Source organism: Thunnus maccoyii, chromosome 16 (assembly GCF_910596095.1).
Source record: "Thunnus maccoyii chromosome 16, fThuMac1.1, whole genome shotgun sequence".
Lineage (NCBI taxonomy): Eukaryota > Metazoa > Chordata > Actinopteri > Scombriformes > Scombridae > Thunnus > Thunnus maccoyii.
Window position 1 is genome coordinate 5,480,423 of NC_056548.1, and position 14,849 is coordinate 5,495,271.

Here is a 14,849-nt window from a genome sequence, read left to right on the forward strand (position 1 = left end):
TCTGTCGCTCAAAGCTTTACTCGTCTTTATTCCCCTTAATATATGACTAGCCTGAGAATGTTCTTCAATATTGATCCCTCTTTCTACTGAGATCAAAGAATTTATTCATCTTGTCCTTGACTCAGATTCCCCATCTCGGACACCGGCCCTCGTCGGCTCTGATGAATTTGACAAGTGTCTGAACAATGACAAATTCTCCCATGAAGAATACAGCAACGGAGCCCTGTCCATCCTTCAGTATCCATACGGTAAGAGCCAAATCCTGGATCCAGACTGTAAAAAGACACCAATAAAGTTCCTAGAGGCACTTAGAGCGTACAGCAGAGGAAAGTAAATTTGCTGAAATAAAACCATATTGACTGATTTATGCTTCTCCCCTCTGTAGACAACGGTTACTACTTCCCCTACAGCAAGCATTACCGGGAGAAACGTGACAGCGCCGTAAGCCTGATAAAGGGAAACGGGGCAGGCGCCGACAGTCGCAGGAGAAAGGACCCGGTGCTGCTGCTGCCGTGGTGGAAGGAGATCCTCGGCACCATCGTCTTCTGCATCGCCGCCACTACCTATATCGTCCGCAAGTTCTTCCACCCTCCTGCCCCTGTGGCCTATGTGCGGGTAAGACCGCAGACATGCCCTACTAACAGAGACTGCTGGTGGTTATTCTTAGTCATATGTTAATGTGAAATCTGAAACCAGAGTACAGTATGAAAAATAGCCTCCATGTAGTAGGATAATCCATCAAAGTATGGATGAAACCTTCTTTTTATTTTTGTCAAAATCAAATCAGAACAATCACTCAAGAAATATTAAGATGTAAATAGGCAATAACCTTAACTGACACTTATAGTCAGGTTTGAAAAATTTCCTTTATAATAAGTATATCCATTATATAGAATTGCCTTGTCTTAGACCGAGTTTAGTACATTTTTTGCCTCTTGTACCATATGTTTCCTGTGGCTGAGAGACCTTGTTCAGATGTGAAGCTCGTGTTTTTAATTAAAACTGTGCACCATTGATGAATAGTCAATCATCGTCTCTCTCTGTTGACCTCCTCCTGTTCCCCAAAGCAACGGAAAGAGTCAGAGACTCAGTGCCAGACAGACTGCAAGTTTGACCTTGAGGTTGTGGAATCCAAAGAGCCGGTTGTCATGGAGACCCGTTCCAGCGAATATGTGTCCAGGTACATCATTAACACGCCGTGAAGATGAGGCAGAATATGCTCTGTGTAAATCGTTTTTTTATCATGACTCAGGATAACTTCATGTAACACCACTACAGCGCTGGGAAAATGTTTTTGTCCTCACACTTGAAAGTCATATGGAAGTCTCACTCATTCAAGGTGTAGCTACGGAAATTGGCACTGTTACCATGGTGACCACCGGTCTTCCAGACTGTTTTGATAGGACAAGGCAGATGGGAGATACGAGTCGTAGTTGTGCATGATTGGGTAACTCAGCTGTTTGCCATCAAATGAAAATGACCTTGGCCCCCGCAGACCCCACCCCGCCTCGCAGCATCTGCCACAGGGTTGGAGTGTCACTTTACATCACCGTCAGCACATTGTCAAAAGTTTGTTGTTATTTTGGACATCCCAAATATGATCAGTACCCATAATTCATGGGCTGCCACTGACCTCCGGAAGTTTGATTGATGAAGAGCGCATGTTTACGTTTGATCTGAATAATGTGGCTTTACCGACCCAAACTCACGCAATGATCTGATTAAACTGTAGATATTTTTTTCTCTCTCTCTCTCTCTCGATGTCATCTCTTGCTCCGTTTGATCCATCCTAAAATGACAAACACCCCACCCTCCCCTTCCTTTAAAGTCACTGCCGCAATCCATGTAAATTGCATTTGCTGGAGAGAACTGTCCCTAAATAAAACCGGTGGCTGTTGTGGCAGCTGAGGCAGGCATGAGTCAAGATCATTAGGAGGGACATAGAGATCAGGAATGAATGCCTGAATCACATCTGCCCCCACATTTCCTTAATAAGCCAGCCTTTAATCCCTGAAGAAGCCTGAGCAGGGATGCTTTAAAAGGGTGTAGATGATGATAAGTGTTATCACTCAGCAGCAAACTGAATGATTTTATTTCTTCAAGTCTTCATTAAATGACAAAGATCTTTCCAATGATGCAGCTGCGTGAGGTGGAAAATAAATGATTTGATAGCTGACATATCTGACAGTTATAGTTATATAAACTGTATACACTAAGTCATGTTAACCCTACAATCAGCCTGCTAGAGAAATCTTAAATACACAAAATTAAAATCAAGACATTTCTCTCCCTCTTCAGTTTTGCAAGTCAAAATATTTTTTTGATGCACCGTATTAATGTGAATTTAATATTCTTTAGCTGTAAGGTGGTAATCTGCAAACTCAGCAGCCACAGCAAGCCTTCACAGGTGTTTAGCTAGGAGTAATTCCTCTCTGGTAATCATCCCCTTTACCACTTTATAAGCCTCTTTGACCACAGTGAACTGTATGATCCCCGCTCTTTCAAATTGTCAGGCATATTTCTGATAACACACAGCTCCTTTCTGCCACTGACAGCCTAGGGATTTTTTCTTTGCATGATGACAACCAAAGCGTCTCTCCCCAGGTATCTGACTGACTTTGAGCCGGTGCAGTGCCTCGGCCGCGGGGGGTTCGGTGTTGTGTTTGAAGCCCGCAACAAAGTGGACGACTGCAACTACGCCATCAAAAGAATCCGTCTGCCCAACAGGTAGCGACTTTTACTGATCACACCGCCGCAGACTTGCTTGCTGGAGGCTATCGGCTCCTTTCCGTTTTCTTTAATGTAACTGCGTTTAATCCGAGTTATGTAAGAAGCTAAGTTACCTGTGGAAACACAGAAAACAACGTAAGAGACATCACTGACGTTTTGGTACAAATGTTTATTTTCATACTAACAAGCATGGAAATTTAATTTTTGGCTGCAGCCTTGTTGTTTACTGGTGCATCACACAGTGCATAACAAACTAGCGTATAGTAGTGGCCAGTATTCAATTAAAAGCTGGGAAACACAAGGGTGGATAAACACAGTGTAAGTGGATTACAGTCATTTAACAAGAACAAAAAGTTAACAGAGCAAACAGAAGCAGAAAACAAGGAGACTTCATACTAAAATATGAGCAAACTTACTTATCAAACATAGGGAATTAGGAATAAAGGCCTCTCTCTAATATAAGCAATAAAGGTCTGTTACCATCTGCAGTTGAGGTAAATAAAGGCCCCGCCCACTATTAGAGAAAATATGGTAGTTAATTACAGTACTGTCATTACAATCAGTCAGTATTATGGAACAAATCCTGATATTTTTGTCTTAGTACCAGTCAAAAGTTTGGACACATCTTCTCATTCACCTGAATGAGAAAGCGTATCCAAATGTTTGACTGGTAAGGCATTGAGTCAATAATCCTAATCAAGTCATTAGGAACACAACACACACAAACAGATAATAAACAGCAAAGTCCAATCTGAGTTGCGTCTAAACCCTCAAATCCTGAAAAAAAATAGTGACCCGACTGCTGAATAAGGACTGTCGAAATGAAAGTGATCGCCATGAATGTGAGCTCAGTTTTCATGTCGTGCAGGGAGCTCGCCCGTGAGAAGGTGATGCGTGAGGTAAAGGCCCTGGCCAAGCTGGAGCACCCGGGGATTATCCGCTACTTCAACGCCTGGCAGGAGAGCCCCCCCGAGGGCTGGCAGGAGGAGATGGACCAGAGGTGGCTGAAAGACGCCAGGTGAGACAGGGCTTTTAAACCTGTTATCCTGTGTAGCTTAGCAGGTCATACATGGTACTTACACTGGCAGAACAGAGGTCTATTCACCAGCAATGGCATCCACACAAAGGAAGTGTGGTTGCACTCTACTGTTATTGTGTTGCTTTTTATTTTAAGCAATTTATAAACTATTTTCTCCATATATTTTGAACCATTGCAAAGTTGTCTCTAATGAATTATGTGTAATTTTACATAGTGATTATTTGAATGCTATCTGATTGTACCAGTGGGCCCGGCAGCAACCACACTCCTTTCTCTCTTTCAGTACCACCGACTGGCCAATGAGCTTCTTGGACCACATGGAGGCGCTGTCAGTCAAAGTGCCAGTGTCCAGCTCAGTCTCACCTATCTGTGGGCCTCAAGGAGATGTTCTGGAGGCCTCCGTCGATGCACAGGCCCTGCTCTCCAGCAGCGCCAGCGGTGCTGTGAGTTTCAGTGTTGACGATGGAGACCTGTCTTTCCATCCCCTCCTGGGTCATGACAGCTTGATGTCTGAGCGGGACAGCCAGGCCGACCCGGACGCCTCGGACACGCCGCACTCCTTCGAGTTGTACCCGCCGCGCGGCCCCAGCGACTGCACCTCCTCCTCCTTCGACATTGTTTTTGAGGATTCGGGTTGCGACCGAGACGCGGACGCGGACACGGACTCTGCCTCCGGTGCAGCCAGTCCAGGCACAGTGACGGAGAAAACCAGCTCGTCTTCCTCGCACACCAGACGACAAGAAAACATCCCACCCTCTTCTTCTTCTCCTCCACGGCCAACGTCGCTCGCCCTGGCTCTCCCCACAACTCCTGCAGCCCAGCGAGCCCAGCCTTCTCCCAAGGTCAGTCAATCATTCACCGAGTCAGATGTAAACACTGTTGTGATTCACCTTGTTGGAGTTTATTTTGGGGTAATGACCGGCGCCTGCATGCGTCCTTACTGTTACACTTAAAGCTTGATTAAATATTGTCACAGGTTATATAGCAGCTGGAAGACTATTCTATTTCTTCGTCAAATAAAAAGTACTGAATTCAACCTGTCCCGTCCTGCTCTGTCTCCAGGTGTACCTGTACATCCAGATGCAGCTCTGTCGGAAGGAGAATTTGAAGGACTGGATGGCTCAGCGTTGCCTCCCAGAACAAAGAGAGCACAATCAGTGTCTGGACATCTTTGTCCAGATTGCGGAGGCTGTCGACTTCCTGCACAGCAAGGGGCTCATGCACAGGGACCTCAAGGTGAACGAACACACACACACACACACACACTCTCTGCTGGAAAGGCAAAAGAGTATGTATTTGTAAAGTAATCATTCCAGTGTATCTCCTACTGAAACCCAATGTAAAGCAATAGCAATAATGTAAAGAAATATAAATATTAAACAGAATCACTGATAAGGCTGCTTGCTTATTTCATTTAATATGTCCTTCAGCATGCTCTTGAAGGGCAAACTGAGTTGAAAGCGAGTTTTATAGAAAATCATTTGTCTTTTCAGCATAAACCTTATACTGCATAGGGGCGGCAATATTGGAAGAACCACTAACTCTTAGTGTAATTCACAATTTTGCCCCAAACATGTACATTATCACTGTTTTGAAGTCATCTCAGTCCAAAACGTAGGCACAAAATACAGAAAAGAGCTGCAAGCAAGAGAGTTGTGCAAAGACAGATGAACTATTATCTAAATAAGCTCTTCAAAATTCAGTTACCTACTTCTTTTAAAGCAAAAGCACCTATTTTGGTTTGATGACTATATATGGGAAGCAGAATATTAGTGTCAACAGGTTCATACATCAGTTATTCTCTATGCTCTCTGCCTTCATGTGTTTAATGTTTGCTACGTGTTGCATAACGTGTTGCACTTGTGTTCCTCCTCCAGCCCTCCAACATCTTCTTTACTATGGACGACGTGGTGAAGGTGGGAGACTTTGGCCTGGTGACGGCTATGGACCAGGAGGAGGACGAGGACGAGCCCAGTGCGCTGACGCCAGCTCCGCTCCTGACCCGGCACACGGGCCAGGTCGGCACCAAGCTCTACATGAGCCCAGAGCAGGTGAGGAGACATTACAGACCAGTGATAATGAAGGACACATATTACAGGAGATATAAAACAGAATAATTTTAGTGTGTTGATTGCCACTAAAACTAAAAACTTAAGGAATTTTCTTTAGCGGTAGCAGGTTGAGTTTGATTCTGTTATTCTATAGTTCCTACATGGCTGGTAAGTTGATCTCCTGCCTTTTTAAGATATGTATCTCTAATGCCATCCTTCCTTTTTTGTTCTGGCAGCTATCTGGAAACTCATACTCTCACAAAGTGGATATTTACTCTCTGGGTCTGATCCTGTTTGAGCTGCTGTATCCTTTCAGGACCCAGATGGAGAGAGTGAGGGTGAGTCAGCAACACATGGACACATAACCATAATCGTCTCTTAATTTCACTTCATTTCATTTCCACGAGTGTTGTTATTCAGCGATAAATTACCCCGTAGCTCAGCTTTTAAAGCTGCCCAACACATATGTTATGTCTTTTTGTATTTCCCAGTTTATAATATTAATGCTTTCTGTGTGAATAATTATATTAAAAGATCAAGATATACAAAAAGAAATATAAGCAAAGCAAGAAACATGAATAAGGAGTGATTCATTAAAGAAAAGCAAGTTTATACAAGTGCGTTCTGAGACTTAATTTAAAATATAAGCAATATTTGACAAACCCGAATGCCCAGTTAGGTTGTTTTAAAGTTTAATCGACTGCAAAAAGAACAACTTGACAGCTGGAATTGATGTGCAGCTCACATGAAGTTAAAGGCTCTGACGCATCTCGAGCTGAACCCATCTGTCCCTGAAAAGTAATTATTTAAGAGCAAGAAGCAATTTTTAAATCCTTCAGATCATTTCCAAAACTGACAGGTCACTACAGATGTAAACATGGTTAAAGAAATGAAATGGTATGATCTCATTTTTGGCTTCAGTAAGAATTCCCGCTGCTGCAATTTGTTTAAGTTTGAGAAGAGAGAGACTTCCTAATGAGGCGGTTCATCTTTCTGTCTGTGTCTTTTATTCACTTAATTATTCTATTTTGTCTGCTCACTCTGTTGGGGCAACTGTAATACATGATCACTATTATCCTTTTAATAATCATTGTCAGTTTAAATGGTAGGGTTTTTTGTTTTTGTTGTTTTTTCTTTAAGTGCACACACACAGGCACACAGATGGTTGCTTTCTCAGCAGTGAGCGACCTGGATGTCTTTGTCTCAACAACAAAGGGTCTGATTAGCCATTAGCGCAGCTCCGCTCACAGGTGTTTACATCCTTTCTTCCAGACGCTGACAGAGGTGAGAGCTCTGCACTTCCCAGAGGTTTTCTCCAAAAACAACGTTCAGGAGGTGAGTGGCCGTCTGCTGCCACCTAGTGGCTGAAAACGCAAACTACGTCTGAACCATGAAAAAAAAACAACAACTTGTGCTGAGAACAATTGATAGGATAGGAAAGTGATAGTGATAGGAAATGAGAAAAGTAGAACATGTCCAGAATTGGATGAGTTCATTCTCATAATGTAGTCCGTCACAGATTTAAATGACCCGTCCACACACACGATGGTGAGCTGAACCCACTGAGATAATCCAATTAGAGGTGTATTTGGATTATTTTGTTGTCAAATCCACAGAATATAAAGTTAAATATGCAGTTTGCTCTATTTCAAACACTTGTTTTGTTCATTGTTATTAACATAAACATCATTAGCTGCAACATTTACATCAACAAGTATATTTGCATCTCTAATCTCATCAAAATCAAATCAAGTTAATTATTGTTTAAATAATCAATTAAATACATAATAAATAGTAAGCAAATAACAAAAGGCACCAGCGTACAGTTTGGTGTTTGGTTGGTTACGTTACCTTGTTTACCTGTTTACCTTGTAATGAGATTAACATAATCCCAAAGCATAATCTGTGATTCTGCAACACTGGAAATACCCTGACCGTGTTATCCCAGTATCCCACTTTACTACATGTGTACTGTTCTGTCTTGTATTGTGTGTGTGTGTGTGTGTGTGTGTGTGTGTGTGTGTGTGTGTGTGTGTGTGTGTGTGTGTGTGTGTGTGTGTGTGTGTGCTTCAATGTGTTTTTGTGCACAATCTGTACAAGCATGCAAAATAATAATATAATAATGATGTTAGCAGTAGCATTACTCTAGCATGACGCTGTTGTGCTGTGTGTTTTCTCTGTGTGTAGCTGAGTATGGTGCGCAGCATGCTGTCGTGGAGCCCCGGCGAGCGTCCCGAGGCGGCTGAGATCACAGGGACTCCACTGTTCCAGGAGCTGGAGCTGCCTTGCCGACTGGCTGTGAGGCAGCGCTCCCGTACCTACAGCGCCTCGTCCATGGGCCGACCCTCCCGCCAGACATCAACTACCTGAAGATGCCACACGACGCAATATGTAACCCCCACAATGCCCGTTTCCCCTGTCATCCCCCTGCTGGTCTACCGCCTAAGAGAAACACCTCAGCGCCCTGCCATCACACACTGCCTCAGAGAGAATCACTTTAAATGCCAAGCACTGCAAATGTGCAGGAATTTGTCTCATTTGCGTTAGAGCAGCGAGACAACGTCCTGCAAAGTTCCTCTGCTTGGCAAATACACATGCTTACATATCCGCACACCGTTATGCCATCCAAGTTCCCAATTTTAATCACACTTACAAGTGAAAGGATATTTTAAAAGCGACAGCCGTTCTGTAATGTTCATGACCAGACTTGGCTCAAGCGGTACTTAAAAATAATTCTTAGTGGTAGTGGAGTACCAGATGGGCAGTGTTTACTGCAACAAGTCAGCTCAGCGTAGACTAAGCTGTTATCCAGAGAACATTTACCTAATTGATTCTGAAATGTTTACCTGTGATTGTTTTAGACATTTGACATCCTCATCACTCTTAACATTGCAAACTGGTCTTGAACAAGCATCTGGTACCCCGAGATAATTGACAGAAATGCTAAGAACTATTTTCTATATGATTTGATCCGGCTCTGGTCACAACACGCTGCTTGCTCTCAACATTCAGCCAGTGTTCACTCACCCACACTACACCTCAGGTATCAAAACCAAGAGGACACTCCAAAGGGGCCTTTGATGCTTGATCATCCTATCTACTAGTGACTAGTACTGATCACTGGTACAAGCACTAACTGGTGTTCTGACACCTAATATGCCTGATTTGGAAGACCAAAAAAGACCATCTTTTTCCTATGTTTTTTTTTTTTTTTCTTTCTTTTTTTTTTAATAAAAGAAGGTGATGTATTGCGTATAGAAGAGTTTATGAATCCAGTTCAGCATATGTGATTTGCCTTTAGAAAGGGGCCTGCGGCCCCCTCTGAATGAATGCAGAGCCTCTGGCTCGTGTCTTTTTTGCATGTACCTGATAGGAAAGTGACGGGGTGAGAGTGAGTTTGTTTTCTTAAAGCCAGTACTTTGACGCAGTTTTTCTGTGTGTAAATTTACTCAATGACTCTGAGGTGCTCTATCATTTTTCAACACCTCCTCTTAGCTCTCTGTACATAATTGAAGGGAAAAACCTGTTTATAACTTTTTCTTTGTTAATTCAGAAGATTTGTTTGATCAATCCTGTACATATTGTAAGGCGCCATTGCTTGTAAATGGCTTTTTCATGAGGCAACTGTAAGATAATGTGATATACTGTGGGAGAGGGAACAAAGAGGAGACGATCTCTGCCATTAACAGATAGCTGAATGTTGCAGTGTGACCTCCAGAGTACGATAACGGTGGTCACAACTTATAGCTCTTTGAAGTTATTCTCAGTGTTTGTTTTCACATGTTTGGGTTACCAAGAGGAAGTGGTTTTCCCTGCTTTAAGCACCAGAGAATAACCCGCAGGACCAGAGTGCCATTTGAAAGTCAGTTAAGTGTACTTTTCTGTAACTGATAACTCACCTCACATTTTTCGCAATTGTGCTACTGTGCTCCAACCCCATCCAGCTGGTGTTTCCAGTAAAGCATGACAAACACAAATACTGAGGTCTGCAGCTCTCCCACGATGCAGGAAAAAATAGCATTTAATTGAGAAGGTGATAACTGTTTCGTCTCCTCTACATTAGGGACCTGATGTCGGTCATGTGATCTGCATAAGCTTTGTTTAATGTATATATAAGAAGTGCTGGGAGAGTCACATGACCTGCTTGTAACTACACACACACAAACTGCTAATTGTAATGTGCTTTCAATGATTGTACTTTTCTAAAGATCTTCTCTGTTTTCGATAAGAGCAGTTTTTTGATTATTCTGCAGGGTTTTTTGATTACTGTAAAGTCTTGACTGTGTCTGATGCAGGAAGTCAAACTGATGTTCGTCCATCCATCCACTCAACCCACTGGAAATGAGTCATTCTCTGTTGTAAAATGATCAATTCTCTCTTCAGAGTTTAAAACAGACTGTACTCCCACCACGATAAAGGTGGAAACTGGAGAGTTCTGTTCCATAATGACGTATCCTGAAGTTCGGCGGAACAACTCATGCCACAAATTTAGACCAAATTAGCTTTTTTGAAAGACGGTACTGTAACTGTAACTTAAGTCCTTTTGTTGAGAATGTTACACCTTTTCTAGGCTTACTGTTTGATATTTTGACGTAACTCGATAACGGATCAAGTGTAAATCCCGCAAAATTAGCTCACAGGATGTGGGGACCTTTGTTTTTTTTTCTGCTATTTTATAGGATTCCTGATGGAATTGTGACATAAAGACTTGGTTTTGAACAATTTTACAGCCGGAAAGAAGGAAACTGTCACTTCTTAAATCACCTACAGTAGTAAATAGTTTGTCATCGTTTCTCCGTTATGACTCAAAACAGCATTACTAACAATAGTGTATTATCTAAGGTTCTAGAAACTTTCTGCTTTTTTCACTCAAACCAAGAAAATGTGATTATACAGTAGGTTTTTCATGCTTTGTTGAAATTGTGTTTATCCTCCTTCCACTCCTGCCGCCTGGGTAGCTGTTCCTGAGGATAGTTCAATTAAATCTACCCCCCCCCCCCTTCAATCTCTGATGCCTCTGTCTGGACATGTAGTTGCCTATTCTTGTGCACAACCCCATTTTTTTCTGTCCATGTTGAATTGTAAATATGTTTATTTGCTTTATTTATGTTTTGATGCCGTGATCAATCCTTTTTGGGTTGGTGTTATTATGAATGCGCTTCATGCGATGGAGCGCGTTGGAATATGATGACTTCTTACAAGTCTAAATTTAATAAACTGTTCTATACCATTTGTACAGTTTTGTGTCCTTCGTGTGTTAGTCTGTGGGTGGTTTGGGGAAGTGGGATTAAGATGATTAGACTACATTTTAAGTGGATCTTAATGGTCTCAGTCAGACACAAAGATTAAGTTGCCAACTGTCATCTAGCTGGTGATTATCAGTAGGTCCACAACCATCAAAAGTTGTGTCGACTTTCAGAAAAGCAGGAACAGCAGTTCTAATGATAACTTGCGCTGGTATTTTACAATTAATCGGTTATTCTTTTGATCTATTGTGGTGGAAATCTGAAAACAAAAAGCTGACAAAGACCGAGTTGTCTTTCTGTCTTTAATGAAAAACCTTGCAAGGGATCAGCATACGGTCACAAGAGTGTAATTGCAGTCTGATGTCAGTTACAGAGTTTACATACTTCTTTATAGACAAGGAGTGTGGGAAACAGTATCAGCATGTGTGTGAGGTCCAGTGCAGGATCTCATCAAAGCTGTCAAACACTTTGGAAAATAACTGTAGCAGGTCAGAGACCAAACTACTCTCTGTTTGGATCCAGACCGTGAAGAAAACCAGAGATGAGCATGAACTAAATGGTTACATGTTCAAGGTTATACAATATGAGTTCTTCCAAAGTGCAAAGTCTAAAAGGGTGTAGAGAAAACAAAGTGTGTTTTTTTCATTACACTATAAAACATCAGAAAACAGTGAAAAATGTCCACCACAATGTCCTAGAACACAAGGTGAAGTCATTAAATGTCTTGTTTTGTCCAATAAATAGCCCACACCCAGGACATTTTCAATTTACTGTCAAGTAAGTCCATGAAAATCAGCAAATCCTCACATTTAAGAACCTGGAACCATCAAATATTTGGCATCGACTAATCGACTGATGTTGCAGCTCTAAATGTATGTTAATACATGGAGACACAATAATTCAATACATATACAGTATACACAGCCCATTTAAGGATTTATTCTTACAGATGTCACTGAATCAAGTAAAGAAATAATACATATTCAGTGGTGACATAATGAAAAGGAATTACAGAAATACTGTAACCTGAATAGGATTATATTCAAATATCACAGGTCACTATTAAGTTTAAATTTATGGGACTATTTTGTGAGACTATAAACTACTACAAAAATACCATACAGTAATATTTTGGGCCATGTATAGTAACTTATGTCTTTATCATGTAGGAATAGTGTTTTCCCCCTGAAGTTGTTTGAATATCTTCTTTTTTTGAGGCAGAACGTGCAAGAAAAACACACCATAGACCTTTTAGTAGCTCCTTATATTTGTCTACGTAAATATTTGCAATTTTACTATATTTCCGGAGACAGTTTAAGATCCGCCTCTTTTCCAACTGTTTTTATCAGTTGTTTTTTTTTACGTTACTCATTAAGTTGTCAGGCTTCTCATATTGTTACGAAGACCGTGAGGTGCGATGGAAAGCTCCAGAAAAAGCTTGTAAGTGGACCTTGAGGGGAGATTATTTTGTCAGACTATTATTTCCATAGCAAAAAACAAAACAAAAAAGAAAACAAACAACAACAACAACAACAACACTTTCAAGCGTAGCAATTATACTTTGTTGCCACGCGCCCTCAAAGCATAACGGAGGACGTAGCCGGTCAGTATGTATTCATATAACTTATAGCTTAGAATATGGACACAACCATTATTTTTATATTATTATTTTTCATAAAAAGCTCCTGAAACAGCAGCTAGTTTATAAAGGGGCGGGTGTTCCCAAAATGAAAGTTTAAAGCCCTCCGCGCTTCGCCTCCCCCGGTTGCGCATTTCCGTTGTCATAACGTCACTTCTGGATGTCAATATGCGGCTTGTTGCGGCGCTGGGAAACAGAACCACTGGAAAGATGTAAACCAAGTAACCTGCGAAGACCAGCCTCAACACAGACACTAAACGTTATCTCCGGGGAAACAGTACCGTCAGTCCTATAAACGGAACCGCACCAGCGGACCGGTCGTTAGGTCGCTATCCCCGAAGCAGCGGAGCTTCTGCCTTAAAGCAGCCATCTTTTGTGAGAGAATGTACGGGGCGACGCGGCGGGCCTGCTCGGGCTCTGGTCGGGGCCGGAGCCTGCTGATGCTGGTAACCGCTCTCCTGCTCTCGGTTATCGGGCTGCTCTCCGGGCTACCCGGCATCACCGAGGCGAAGGAATGCGACAAGCCTTGTATGAACGGACAGTGCAACACCGCTACTGGCAGCTGTGTGTGCTTCCCCGGCTGGGTTGGGGACCAATGCCAGCACTGCGGAGGGCGATTCAGGTACAGTGGACACACGGGCAGAATAAAGCTGCTTTTATCAGTGACATTTGGTTGTGTGTTTAGCCCTACGTCTGCTTTACTTTGTGCTCAATCTTCTCAAAGCTCAGATTTCTAGTCAATAGAAGCCGAGCTGTGCACACCTGAGGCATTGAAAGACCAGTCTACTACTACTGCTACCACTGCTACTGATGTTTGCACAAGGGCGCCGTTTTTTCTGGTCTAAAGGCAGCACATGTTTATACAGATACAGAACAATGCTTTTATGACATTTGGATAATGATATTATAACATATATGTGGCTTACACTTGACCAAGATGGAGCCTGAGTGCCTTTTAATCTTCATTAATGTCATCATCTTGTCATTCAGTCACTCAAATAGACATTTTTCACAGGAGACATTTGGACATGTCAATGCAGGAAAACCACAGGTGCAATTAATACAATAAATGATGCTTGAATCCCATTTAGTTTTTCCAAATTCTCATGACCCTGGTGTATTGCATGGTGGGTCATCAGTATGGCTTCCATGGACACATAAATGTTATCAGCTCCACATGTGCACTTCCTGCAACGGTGAGTCTAAATGTCCTCTGTGAAGAAAGGTCTAGTTCTTCCTCCACGATCAAACAAAGTGTCATCATTCTTGTACGCAGCACGTCGCTGAATTTGATGGTGCAACTCGAACAAGATCACAAGTCAACAAGGTTGCAACTAAAGATTGCTTTCAGTGTCTTTTAAAATAACATAAAACAGAAAAATTCCTCTTTAGAAAAGCTAGAAAATATATATTTTTACTCCTAGGAGTACTTGCATGGCTAATAGATCATCAAAATTGTTGTTTTTCTACTAATTGATTCATTTCTATGGAGCTCCAAAAGTCCCCAAAGGTGTTTTTTTTTTTTTTTTTTATCTTGTGCGCACAAGATTAAAAAAAAATACCACCTTTGGGGACTTTACCGGCTCTGTAAAAAAACATAGCAAAATGACTATTCTAATAAAGCAATGAATGCCGCCATGTTTCTAACATACTTGAGAAATCAACAAACTATTAAAAGCTATTAAAAGCAACTTTCCCCTTGTGGTCTTCAAAGCATAAGCCTATCATACCTTTACTGTACAGATATTAACCCACAAGATAATTATCTTGTAAGCATAAGATAATAACTTGTTCCCACAAAATAATCATCTTGTGCGCACAAGATTAAAAAATATCACCTTTTGGGACTTTAGGGGCTCCGTACATTTCAGTGAATTTCGTACAACCCAGGAAGATATTTATTTCCAGTTGGGTCATGTCAGAACACATGTTGGTCCCTGTGTTTTTGTATTTTGTGAAGAGGACAAGTTGGTAGTGTGTTGAAGAAGAATGGAGATCTCATGGAGGAGCGTAGATGAGGGTCCACTGAAAACAAGCTTTTATGTCGCTCTATCAGTCCCGTAGGTGAGACTGTGTTGTGTCGGCCAGCTTCAAAGGTCTCTTTTTGAAATACAGGTAGTGTCAGGCTGCTCATGACCCACTCA

At 41.8% G+C, this 14,849-nt stretch overlaps 2 protein-coding genes across 3 annotated transcripts in view; both read left to right on the forward strand.

Annotated features, from left to right (window-relative positions):
• eif2ak3 (eukaryotic translation initiation factor 2-alpha kinase 3) overlaps nt 1-11,052 on the forward strand; it is a 30,809-nt gene extending 19,757 nt beyond the window's left edge. The window contains exons 8-18 of the mRNA XM_042387943.1: nt 126-248; nt 386-615; nt 1,068-1,180; nt 2,605-2,727; nt 3,599-3,748; nt 4,053-4,611; nt 4,832-5,005; nt 5,647-5,820; nt 6,057-6,158; nt 7,093-7,155; nt 8,008-11,052. Coding sequence (XP_042243877.1) covers nt 126-248; nt 386-615; nt 1,068-1,180; nt 2,605-2,727; nt 3,599-3,748; nt 4,053-4,611; nt 4,832-5,005; nt 5,647-5,820; nt 6,057-6,158; nt 7,093-7,155; nt 8,008-8,190 — 1,994 coding nt within the window. The 3' untranslated portion in view covers nt 8,191-11,052. The remainder of the gene's footprint in view (nt 1-125; nt 249-385; nt 616-1,067; nt 1,181-2,604; nt 2,728-3,598; nt 3,749-4,052; nt 4,612-4,831; nt 5,006-5,646; nt 5,821-6,056; nt 6,159-7,092; nt 7,156-8,007) is intronic.
• Nucleotides 11,053-12,828: 1,776 nt separating this feature from the next.
• The window catches only part of atrn (attractin), a 139,973-nt gene continuing 137,952 nt past the window's right edge, over nt 12,829-14,849 (forward strand). For both annotated transcript variants that reach the window (XM_042387964.1, XM_042387965.1), the window contains exon 1: nt 12,829-13,327. In XM_042387964.1, coding sequence (XP_042243898.1) covers nt 13,089-13,327 — 239 coding nt within the window. In that variant the 5' untranslated portion in view covers nt 12,829-13,088. The remainder of the gene's footprint in view (nt 13,328-14,849) is intronic.